This window comes from Lissotriton helveticus, chromosome 8, assembly GCF_964261635.1.
Source record: "Lissotriton helveticus chromosome 8, aLisHel1.1, whole genome shotgun sequence".
NCBI lineage: Eukaryota > Metazoa > Chordata > Amphibia > Caudata > Salamandridae > Lissotriton > Lissotriton helveticus.
In genome coordinates this window covers 414,313,508-414,326,477 of record NC_136069.1, presented here as the reverse complement: position 1 = coordinate 414,326,477, position 12,970 = coordinate 414,313,508, and the positions used below count along the sequence as shown (strand labels likewise).

General features: G+C 44.7%; 1 protein-coding gene across 1 annotated transcript in view; it reads right to left on the bottom strand.

Moving 5' to 3' along the window:
* Positions 1-986: 986 nt before the first annotated feature.
* Positions 987-12,970, bottom strand: part of LOC144772723 (mitochondrial ornithine transporter 1-like) — a 184,160-nt gene continuing 172,176 nt past the window's right edge. The window contains exons 6-7 of the mRNA XM_078657249.1: positions 9,313-9,471; positions 987-1,404 (exon numbers count right to left, since the gene is read on the bottom strand). Coding sequence (XP_078513375.1) covers positions 1,277-1,404; positions 9,313-9,471 — 287 coding nt within the window. The 3' untranslated portion in view covers positions 987-1,276. The remainder of the gene's footprint in view (positions 1,405-9,312; positions 9,472-12,970) is intronic.

Below are 12,970 nucleotides of genomic sequence, written 5' to 3'. Positions count from 1 at the left end.
TTTCTGTATGGAATGGGGTCACTGGAAATGTAGTGGCTATATTCTGAATGTCGTTCCATAAAGTAGTGAGACTTTCTGTAGTGAATATAAACCATAAACCACAGGAGTAAATCCATTTTATCTGTGGGTCATGGGGCTGTAGTATGTAAAACCATTCTTTATTAGTATATATAGAGTATCATTCCTAGAAGTAAAGCAATTTGTTTCTAAATTAAATATACATGCTGTAAATTAAGTGGCTTTTTTCTGCACTGAATGTGGTTCTTAGAACTAATGTATTTGTTTATTGACTGAATGTGATTCCAGGAGGTAGATTGACTTTTTCTGACTGAATTTGGTACTAGCAGTAACCTCGACTGCATAGAACTAGCTGAATTTTAACTTAAAAATTCAAGAGGTTTTGGTAAGTAAAACAACTCCTTCAAATTATTGGTGGGGGGCTCTTAATACAAACGAAATAATGAGAGATATTGCATACTAACAGGTGGAACATGCAGAATAAATAGTCTATATTTAGGTCAAGCCTAGCCAGCGCTCATGCGATGCTCTGCGAGGCATGCTGTATCCACTTCTATGGGCTTTGGCCACGCCCATGCTGCCCATTGGTTAAAATGTGAGTCCTTCTGAAATACTTTCTTCTGTATGCTTTTTTGTGGGTATATGTCTCACCTTCTCATGTCTTACTCCTCCCCTGGAGCATTGGCCTAGTACTGTATCCTTTCTATGGCAGCTTTATTATTTATGTTTGCACACTCTTTGCAGGTTGTACTCTGGCTTTTTGAACATGGCCTGCCTTTCTTTTCTATTTATTTACTTTTGTAGCATTCACGGCACACCCTGCTTTAACTTCACATGTTTAAAGCTAAAGCATGGCATGCCACAAATGCTAAAAAAGAAAATAAATAGAAAAGAAAGGCGGGCAGCCAGCTGCACATAATATGATGCATGGCTAAATACTTATAAGGCTGCAAAGGATAAACCAAATGCATTGCAAATACTTGTTTTAATGGTTGAAAATAGTAAGTGACATGTTCTGCATTGGGATTGTTCATGTCCCAAATGTGTACACCGGCATAATGTTTGCTACTAGAATCCTCTTCCACCTAGTGGAATAACATGACCAACTATACCTATATTCAATGAGGATATAACACTGAAAACACCATCTTGATTTTAACTTCATAATCCAACGTTCTCAATAAAATGTCATTTGCTTCTTTCCTAGTGTTCTGAAGTCATTCTGGAAAATGTGTGTCTCCTAAGGAAGTATATTTGGTCATTCCTGGGGATTAAAGTGTTTCATCATCAACTTTCTGCTGTATTCGTAGGCCACGAATAGTGCCCCATTGGCTGGGAATGCACGAATCAGTGTAGGCTTCAGTCCAGAATATAAGGCGAAGACACCTGCAAAATAAATCAGAAGAGATTCAGAACATGAAGATTTAAAATTATATTCCATTTGCATGTTGAGACATTGTTCGCTAAATATTGTCATACTGTGAAAAACATTCAAATGCTGAATAGTATTTATTAGTAGATGTGACACAGCTCTGATAAGCCTCGAGCGGTTAGGGTGGGCTAAGTAGAGTCAGGGCCACTGGAATTATGCGATTTTGTGGCAGCTGCAGTTTCCACTTAGTTATGGATTTAATGCGCTCGCCACATAATTCACCCCCTGCTGCATAATTCGTAGGTTTCAAGGAAAATTTGCAATGTAAATGGGTCTAAAGTTACTAAATATTTACCATATGTGGTGCTGAGCAGTAGCAGGAGCTTTCCAAAGGTTTCCTTGTTACTTTTCGATTTTCAGTTGCTGTATTCAGCTAACAAATTGGTATTAAACTAATACTAACGAGGTGGAATCAATCAATCAATCAATGAACTTTTATTGATTTAGACCTCGCCAGAGATCAACCAATATAAACTGTGCACACGATCTGTGAGATATTATAAATACAACAATTCATATACTTGACTTCTTTAAAATAGTGATAAGAAAGTTTTAAAAAATTGATACAGATTGTAACATACGTATTCATTTGAAGGTGATCTAATTAAAATCAGATCATGTGTCTAGACACCATTAATGTGTGTTAAAATGACAAAATAAGAAATCCATACTGCCACAAATGCGCGACATTATATTGCATAACTTTTTTTAACGCATAATTTAATCAACCATGTTGCATTATTTAGTTCTCCAAGGTGCAGAGGGCTGTTGTGGAGATTAAGTGCCCAGATTCACATGAAGCTGAGCTGAGCTGCCCCCCCCCCCTCCTCCAGGAGTCAGCCGCTCTGGCCGCTGCGCCACACCTCTCTCTCCCTTCAGTGAATATTATGAATATGACTACGGAATAGTGAAACTGGCTCAGTTGTTTTGAAGGCTTACAATGAGAGCATTAACTACTGTTTTTTGCCTGACTCTAATCCTTCCTGATCTGAGTCAGTGAACAAGAAGCAAACAGGAACAGTTCATGAATACTAATGTGCTGCTGGGTCTTAACAGTTGTTAATTAACATTTCCAATCGTTATGCAACTTCTCCTTGAGCTCAGGTCAATAATTCTGAATTAATTATTTTAAATTAAACTCTCTCTTTCTAAATTATTTTCGCTCTCCCTAACACTTCCCTCCTTAGCCTATTCCAGCTCAAGTCAGACAGTTTTAGGCGTCACTACAAGGAGCTTTAGCTAGCTGGAAATAACTAATGTCAACACTACACATACTCCACAAGACAAGCACACATCACAGTACACACCATTCATCACAACTTATTATAGAACTAACTGCCTGCCCCGACGTTGTCCGGGGATGAAATAGAATCTCTGCAATGGTTGTAATAGGCAAGGCAAATTTATTTCAAAATTAGCCTGTGCGTCCGCTCAGAAGCCCTCGTTCGGTACCGCTGAAGGTGAGCGTGTGCTCTTCTGTTTGTTGTCCTTGCCGCAATATGCAAACGTGTGTGTCCGCTCCAGGCGACGCGGCAGCGGCGAACGAGTTTGTCCGCTGTAGCGCCACTTAACGCACCACATGACGTCAACGGCCAACAATGCCAAATGCAACTCTTGCGTCTAATGGCAAATGCAACTTCCGCTTCTCGCAAGCGGTGGAATCCATGTTTGCTTGTTTGTTTTACAGAATGCCGCGCCCATCGCTGTATGAACACGCCCCCCATCGCTCTATGCACACGCCGCCAGCACAACGCGGTACCGGTGAAGGTGAGCGTGTGCTCTTCTGTTTGTTGTCCTTGCCGCAATATGCGAACGTGTGTGTGTCCGCTCCAGGCGACGTGGCAGCCGTGAACGAGTTTGTCTGCTGTAGCGCCACTTAGACGCACCACATGACGTCAACGGCCAACAATGCCAAATGCAACTCATGCGTCTAATGGCAAATGCAACTTCCGCTTCTCGCAAGCGGTGGAATCCATGTTTGTTTGTTTGTTTTGAGGAATGCCGCGCCCATCGCTGTATGCACATGCCCCCATCGCTTTATGCACACGCCCCCAGCACAACACTTTTCGCAGGCAGTATCATTCAGCAGGGTTAGGTTTTGACGAAAGCCACGCCCATCGCAAGCGGTATAATTCAGCAGGGTTGACTTTTGGCAGGGTTGGGTTTTGACGAATGGCGCGCCCATCGCTCTATGCACAGGCCCCCAGCACAACGCACATGCCCACAACGGACTACTTTTCCCAAACCTTCTTTTTCCCTTCTAATGTATATGTTGGGCTGGTATATAGCCTATGTCCATCTGCTGATACTCTCCTTTCCAACGCTGTATTGGGTGTTCCGGTTGGGGCTGTGGTTCCGGAGCTTACCCGCCTCAAAGGTTTGGGCTCTCTCTTTATAATATTAGTATGGATAATAAGCAATAAGAAATGTGCTTTGGGCCAAACCTCTTCAGCCATTGGCTTGTATGGATGATTCCCCATTCATATATTGGCTTAATGATCTATTCATTAAGTTTTGGAAAAACCTACAGCATTTTGCAGATGGCTATATTAGCATTGCCTCACTGAAGAACATTATTTTTTGTTGTCTATAGTGTTTATTGCATCAAAAACAATTTGCAATTTTCCCGCAAGTACCCACCCCCAAGCAACGTCTACAGCTGCTGCAGCTCTGACCGCCATCATAGAGCATCTCCTCTGACACAGGAGTGGGAGACATAACGAAAAGTAATTTCCCTCACAGTATTTTTGTAATGGAATGCAATCTTGTACTATTGAGGTTTTAAGATTGCCACCACACCCATATCTCAGTTTCTTACCACCACCATGCCTTCATACCGCTCATCCTGGCGCTTCTACAATCAACAACCCTTGTGATGCTGGTTATATGAGGTAAGCTTTCTCATCCCAAACATAGGCCTAAAGAGCAGAAATACAGCTTTGTAACTGTTTTAATATCACCACCAGACATACCCACTTTCTCAGCTTGTCTAACGCTTCCCTGGGCCTATTTGGTTCCAGGCAATTCAATGAACGCGTTTGGCAGCCATATTGGATTGCCCACCAAAGCTAGTTTAGTAGCAGTGCTCGCTGACACCGCTGTTACGAGAATTGTGGGAGGAACACACAATTATAGCAGCCACTACTACCATCTGGTAATGTTGTGGTTATGTAGGAGCAAGCAATGGCTTTTCCAAATTGCAGTGTTAAAATAAGGTATCTCATTTGTATTGGCCAGTTAAATAAGGAGTGTTGTTTTAAAAAAACATTTTTTATTTAGTGCAGGTATTTTATAGCACAGGCCTAGCCATAGTGCAACACTTCACATTTAACAGAGACAGTAATCCTTAACTATGTTCCAGTCTAATAAAAGTAAATACGTATTTGTAGTGCCTTAAAAGGCAATCAGAAAGTTAGCTATTCAGACTACATGAAATACCCATTGAGGTGATCACACTCCATGTCACTAGATAAGCAAGATAAATAACATGAATGTTTTTAGAAATATGTATCTTCGTTCTCATTTTATAACCACAATCGTATGCATGAATGTTCTTGAAACTTAAACCCTCTGCAAATCGTACAGACATATTTCAAATGTTTCAAGTAAGCCCAAAATATTTTTTTTAAATATTCATCTTCTATAATTATTATCACAAACTGTATTAAACCGCCATTCTTTATTGTGCATGACAACCCCTAAAGTAGTCTTACCAACAGTGCTTAATTTGAGTAGGTGGTTGCCAGTCGGGGCCACTGGCACATATTTTTGGGGACCAGCACTTATTTTTCGACATCAGCAGTGGCGCAATGAAACTAGAGGGGTCCTTCCTTCAAAGTACAAGGAGGGCCCCCTTCCGGCTCACTCAGGAGCTCTCAGGCCAGCATACTTTACTTAGGGGGCCCCCTGAAACTCGAGGCCCCCAGCACTGCGGAGGCCTTTGTTACGCCCCTGCACATTAGACATTTGAGGATAGCAGGAGAGGGGAAACACACAACGTGAATGGTGTGGAAGAGAAAGAAGGAAAAACCGTCTCAAAGGGAGAAAGTAGGAACCTTCAAGAGTGGCAAAGGTGAGGGAAAGTAAAGAGCACCGCCATTATGGCGGTCGCACTAGTCCCCTATAGGCGGGTTAGTGGGGGAGGTCGCGTCAGCAATGACACTGCGCTACCCCCCGCCGCCCCCCCCGCACCACAACCAATGGCAAAACTGTGTGTAAGTATAGTCTTCGGTCCCTAGCTGTCAGCACCACCAACCTTCAGGGGTAGTGACAGCTGGTAAGTAGGATGTCGGGGTGCGGGGCCCGGGGGAGTTATCCTTCTCAGTGGGCCTGGGGCACACGCATGCACATCAAAGCGCCAATATGCAGAAGTCTGCAGCCCCCGTTTATGGAGTTTAAGGCACAGGGCGTAGGGGGGCCCCGGCGGAAAGTATCCATCCGATAAGCTGTACCCCCTGAGCAACCTTACTCTGGGAGTCGTATTTGGTAGTACACTGGGACCGGGGGGGGGGGGGGGAGCTGCCAGTCTTTGACTTTACCGTAGCCTCTAGATTGGACACACAGAAAGTAAATGTATGCATTGTTAGATTTATGGTAGGAGTGTCTTCTGTATTAGACTGTGTTAAGGTTAGCCCTTTGAAACAACATCTGTCTAATAAATGTATCTGTACTTTCTGCGTAATTTTTTGCATCTAAATCTACGGCCGGGGAGGTTACACATACCCCCCCATTCCAAATGGTATAACAATTCAGTGTGGCTTCCAATACTGTTAGACTGAGGGGAGGGATGTGGACATCCATAATCCGTTGTCTGTAGTAGGGATAGGAGACCTAGGTAAGTACCGGACCATATGAGGTAAAGCGACAGGGAGTGTCTGGTACTGGGTTAAAGAAGCACAAAGTGTATTTAAGACGATGGAGTCTTCGGCGCCCCAATGTTTAACCAGTGTGGGCTTCTGAGCACAGTATGGGCACCAGCATTTAATGATTAAGCACTGATTATCAATTATGTTTTCACATTAAAATGATGTGAATCAATTGCCGACTCTTTTTATTTGGTCTGGTCTTTGCGACATCTTAGCTGTCACACAAGACCATTGTTTTAGGAAAAAATATTATACATGTATTTAGGGACTTTTTGTTAGCCCTCTTGAGCTACTGGTCTGTTCAACAGTCCTTCACTCGCCGGGGCATATTTACGAAGAAATGGCTCAGTGCTGTGCTGTGGCAAATTTTGTAGCGCCGCCCCATTAAAAAAATGCAGGAATGTACCATATTTACAAGAACTCTGCACACCCCTGTGTTTTCTGCAGCACACATAGAGATAGCATTAACCTACAAGTATAAATAATTGTACATAAAGTTTGTGCCATGCCTGGTCAGCCACTTTTTTGCGTCTTATGTTTGTGCATTATTTATTTCCCAGATGGACGGCACATAGTGGGTACTAAAAGGAAACAGGCAGAGATGCAGTGCAAAAGTTGTGCATTTGTACATTCTTGTGCTTGCATGCATTCACTCATTGATGTCAGCCCTATTGGCTTTGCCAATAATTGTTTAAAGTGGGTAACCCGTTGATTCTAAAGAATTAGTTTGAGTAGGAGATGAGCTCCTTGTGTAGAGAATTTACCCACAGTTAGGATGTGAGCTCTGTCATGAAATGGTCGTTCTGGTGAAGTCTGCAGGAGGAGCTGACTTTTAATATTTTTGGTTCTTACTTCAAACTTGTTGTATCAGTTTTATAACATACTTACACAATTTTCAGAAGAATTTTGACTATTTTTCTCTATTTCACAGAAATGTGGCAGATGCAGCCACGGCCCGTGCAGGTAAGATCAGTGGGGCTGGGTGAGGGGGGGATTTAGACGGATGATGACGTCATCGTCCATCGAAATCCCACCCGACCCGGTCCCACCGCTCTTACCTGCCCAGGCCGCAGCTGGCTAGATGTCCTGACCACCATATTACAAGAGAATTATAGCCTACTGTACTCGTAATAGGGCAAACGGACATCAGTCATGTTTGTAAAGGACTACCATCTGCCCGCCTCCATGTAAGGCCCCAGTGGCTTATTTACCACCACCAAAGTGCTTGAGCAGGAGTTGCCACACCTCCTCCTTCCTAGCTAAAGCCCTTCAGCCAAAACAAGAATTGCCTGCCAGGTTGGCAGAGATTTTTAAAAAATGTTCTCATGCCAACACAGTGAGAGCAGTTTTGGTGGAAAATCCATGTTATGTTAATGTTAATGTTACTGACATTTCTAAAGCGCAAACTGATACCCGAAGGTGTCCTGACACTGAGTGAAGTCCTACCATCCTAGATGAAAGGGAGAAACCAGACAGGGTCTAGACAGAAAAGAGCCCGGTCTTCAGAGCCTTTCTAAAGGCAAGCAGGCTTGTCATGTCTCTAAGATGCAACGGAAGACCATTCCATGCCTTAGCTGCACCAACCACAAAGCTTCTGCCACCCCAGTTACATTTTTTTTTATAAAAGGTACAGACACCAGTTTAGCTTCTGAAGAGCACATACATCTAGTTGGTACGTACCAATGGAATCGCGTTTTCAGATAGTGGGGACTGGTTCCATAAAGGGCCTAATGTACCGTACATACAGCCGTAAACTGAACCCGTTTTCGCACTGGCAGCCAATGAAGCCTTCTGATCGCGGCAGAGATGGAGGCATATATTGGGGTGCCAGTAAGCAATCTGGCAGCTGCATTCTGCAATAGTTGCAGTTTGTGTAAAAGTCCTTCCTGAATATTGACATACAGACTATTACAATAGTCCAGTCAGGACATGAGTAGAGCCCTAATATATCATGCAATATGTTTGCTTCTCAGAAACAAACCCTGAAGTAGAAATGTGTTTCTGAGGAACAAAATGAATGGTACCGATGCACAGGGAGTGTATTGTTAGTGTGTAAGTGATATTTCTGATTTTTCCTTAACAGGACCGATTTGCTTGAAAATGGACACCCAGAGGCCCGTTGTAGGTAGGAAAGTCCTGATATGCATCAGCTGGTGACAAGTGGCAGAAGGACCACTGGCTAAATCCGATGGGGAAATCCCAGATTTTGAAGTGTGAGTAAATCACAGATTTAGGATGATTCCCCTGCTCTAAAACCACTACATTATCTACATTATTTTAAAAAGGCAGTATTGCCTGTCATTGCTGTAAAAAAAGCCCAATTTGCACTTTTTAAAACTCTGCATAGATATTACGACAGAGGATATCAAATCAAATGCATGTTAGAGTCTAGAATGACACAGCTGGATTACAGTAAAATCATCCACAGCATCCAAAACAGATGTGACAGCTCATATATTAATATTAAGAATACAAATAGAGAATTCAAAAGGCTCTATAAGAAATAATAAAGACAGGATGAATGAGTCTAAATAAATATAATACATTTTAGAAGAAAATAAGAACACCAAAGTTGAATTATTCAAGAAAAGTTATAGTATATTTTCAAATTACAAGTGAGAAAGATGTCATCGTAATGCATTTACATAGAGTCTGATTGAATGTACTACTGAATTGGCTGTGGGACTTAAAACAGAAATTGCATCAAGGATGATAAAGGTTTAGTTCTATACTATCATAAATTGATGATGATTCTAGGAGAGTTGAAAGCCTTATAGGTCCTTTCGTTACCAAAGTACTGTGAATCAATAAGACTCTGTACTAATTTCAGGCAAGTTGGATAAAAGTGACAGAAGCTACACTGGAAATGATCAACTGTCTGGAAGATCATTCATGTAATATTGTGGGCAATTCAGTCCCTAAAAGCTTGATAGGAGGAACTTCCCCTATATCAAGTGATTAGTCAGAATTATTGTTTCGTATGGCTGCTCTACTTACCCTCATTTCTAACAACACTGGCAAATGTCTTCAAGAAGCCAGTCTGCTTCCCTGACATTGACATCACCTGGATCCTAGATTTGATACAGTCCACTGGAAACACAATAAGCCACAGAGCAACACCACCAAAGCCACCGCTGATCACCAAGGGTACAACACCTGGTAAAAGAAGGAATGCAAGTTTTTTTCAGTGTACATACAAAGCATAGTTTAATATGAATAATACTGAAGACACATGCGGGTATAATTCAAAAACTGCATGCAAACCTAACTTTGTCTTGTAAAGATATGTGACATAGAAAATGCTATCCTTTATTTCCATCTCTAGCCCATGTATTTCACACATCAAGTGGAGCATGGCACTTTCTCGAATTAAGAAATACTGCTTCCACTGTGGAATGTAGAATTAAGAAATACTGCTTCCACTGTGGAATGTAGATCAAGTTATTGCATTTGGGTGAAAAAGACCAACCAATTAAAAAAGCAGCCTACCTTGACTAATAATACTACATCCAGATTTGAGCTACTGTTGGATAATTATTCAAAATACTTGAAATGCAGACAGAGAGAGGGATACATGAACAGAATGCACTGCTCAGAATTTGAAATGGATGCAAACAGTAGTATATAGCTGGGCTACAGTTTAAGATGCTTTGATTTTTTCTCTAGCGAGCAATTCACCTTAAAGCACACAATAATTAGAATCCTATATGGATATATATATAATAGCCTATGGAGCAAAACCAGTGACTTACCTGTCTACATAAAATACAAACACATCTTTTGTTACTAAGGCAAGTTCCTTTTCCATTCAGAAGGAAGAGTGGCTACAAGGGTAAGCGCACCTTGAGCTTACCAATAGTCTGGTAAACTTTTGCCTGCTGGAGCAATGGTAGAGAATCAGTTGAGGTGTGTTGCAACGTATGGAGAACAGCCGTTTACTGCAATTGCTGGGTGTTAGATGGACACAATTAAACTCTAATTGATTTTTTCAATTTATTTCTGGATGATGGGTTTCTCAGTGAGGAGGTTTTTGGATCTCTTTGTCAAGCAGTATTTTAGGCAGCATGGGCCAGGATACTACTCCATTTAAGAATGCATCAGTGGACTCCAATGATTGAGGTTGAGTAAAAGTTTTGTAGTCTTACACTGCTGATGGAATTATGTTTTAGATATCTGTGTCGTCTTACATCAATCAATCTATCCAGAATTTGTAGAGCGCACTACTTACCCGTGAGGGTCTCAAGGCGCTGGGGGAAAAAAAGGGGGGCGGGTGCTACTGATCAAACAGCTAGGTCTTGAGTAGCCTCCTGAAGGTCAGCAGGTCTTGGGTCTGTCGTAGGCTCAGTGGGAGGGTGTTCCAGGTCTTGGAGGCGAGGTGGGAGAAGGATCTGCCACCGGTGGTTGTTCTTCGGATGCGAGGGACGGTGGCGAGGCCAAGGTCGGCGGAACAGAGCTGGCGGTTGGGGATGTAGAAGAAGTCATCGGTTGAGGTAGACTGGGCCGGTCTTATGGAGTGCCTTGTGTGCGTGGATGAGGAGCTTGAAGGAAATCCTCTTGTTGACATGGAGCCAGTGCAGGTTTCTCAGGTGGGGGGTGATGTGGCTGTGGCGTGGTACGTCGAGGATCAGGTGTGTAGAGGCGTTTTGAATGCGTTGCAGTCGTTTGATGAGCTTGGCCGGGGTTCTCGCCTACAGGGCGTTTCCATAGTCGAGTCTGCTACTGACGAGGGCCTGGGTGACTGTTCTTCTTGTATCTGTCAGGATCCACCTGTAGATCTTGGGGAGCATGCGGAGGGTGTTGAAGCAGGAGGAGGAGACTGTGTTGACTTGCTTGGCCATTTAGATTGTTGAGTCGAGGATGACTCCCAGGTTGCGTGCGTAGTCGGTGGGTGTCAGGGCGACTCCCAGCGCCGTGGGCCACCAGGAGTCGTCCCAGGCTGAAGGGTTGGAGCCGAGGATGAGGACCTCTGTCTTGTCCGTGATCAGCTTCAGTCAGCTGATCTTCATCCAGTCGGCGACGGCCTTCATTCCTTCATGGAGGTTGTATTTGGTAGTGAGGGGGTCCTTTGTGAGGGAGAGGATCAGTTGAGTGTCGTCGGCGTAGGAGAATATGTTGAGGTCATGCTGTTGGGCGAGCTGTGCAAGCGGGGCCATGTAGATGTTGAACAGTTTCGGGCTGAGGGATGATCCCTGGGGTACGCTGCAGATGATCTTGGAGGCTTTGTATCGGAATGGAGGGTGGCGGGCGCTCTGGGTTCTGCCGGAGAGGAAGGAGGTGGTCCATTCCAGGGCCTTGTCTCGGATACCTACATTGTGGAGGAGTGTGCATAGTGTGCGGTGGCGGACGGTGTCGAAGGCGGCGGAGAGGTCCAGGAGGATGAGGACCGCAGTCTCATCGTTGTCCAGCAGGGCCCTGATGTCGTTGGTGGTGGCGATGAGGGCAGTCTCGGTGCTGTGGTTACTGCGGAACCCTGACTGGGATGGGTCCAGGATGCTGTTTTCTTCGAGGTATCGGGTTAGCTGTCTGTTGACGATCTTCTCGATGACCTTGGCTGGGAACGGAAGCAGGAAGATGGGCCGGAAGTTCTTGAGGTCTCTCGGGTCCGCCTTGGGTTTTTTGAGTAGGGCGTTGATCTCGGCGTGTTTCCAGTTCTCTGGGAAGGTCGCGGTCTCGAAGGAGAGATTGAAGACGTTGCGCAGGTGGGGTGCAATGGAGCTACTGGCTTTGTTGAAGATGTGGTGCGGGAGTGGGTCTGATGGGGAGCCGGCGTGGATTGTGCTCATGGTCTTGAAGGTGTCATCTATGTTCACGTTGGCCCAGGCTGGCAGGGGGTCGTGGTCACTGGTGTGCGGGGTGTCTGGAGTGTCGATGTCTGTTGGGGCTGTCTGGGCGTTGAAGCTGTTGTGGATGTCAGTGATCTTGCGGTGGAGGAAGGTGGCGAGGGAGTCGCACGCGGCTTGCGACGGCGAGATGTCGTTGGTGTTGGAGCTGGGGTTGGAGAGTTCCTTTACGATGTTGAAGAGCTCCTTGCTGTTGTGTGCGATGTTGTCAAGGCGGTCTTTGAAGGAGGTCCTCTTGGCAGACCTGATGAGGTGATGGTGTTTGCGGATGGCGTCTTTGTGGGCTGCGAGGCTGTCCGGTGTCTTTTCATTGTGCCGTTTCTTCTCTAGTTTCCGGCAGGTTCGCTTGGAGGCTAGGAGTTCTGGGGTGAACCAGCTAGCTCTCTTGCTGGTGTCCCTGTGGGTAGGTTTCTTAAGCAGGGCGAGGGTGTTGGCGCAGTTGTTGATCCAGTTTCTGAAGTTGCAGGTGGCGTCGTCGATGTTGGAGGTGTTGGAGGGTAGGCTGAGAGCGAGGTTTGCGTGTAGTTGGTCTTCCGTGATTTTGCTCCAGCAGCGGTGGGGGATCTGTTGGGTGCTGTGGTGTGTGGTGGGTTTCTGGAGGTGAAGTGGATGCAGCGGTGGTTGGTCCAGAGGAGTTCGGTGGTGTGGCTGAAGGAGACTTGGGAGCTTGAGGAGAAAACAGGGGTGTGCAAGTGGCCGGCGGAATGGGTAGGTGTGACGAGCTGCCTCAGTCCGAGGTTGGCGAGGAGTTGATGTCGTTGTTGTTTTCAAGGTGAAAGTTCAGGTCTCCGAGGAGGATGTAGTCGGTGGAGGTC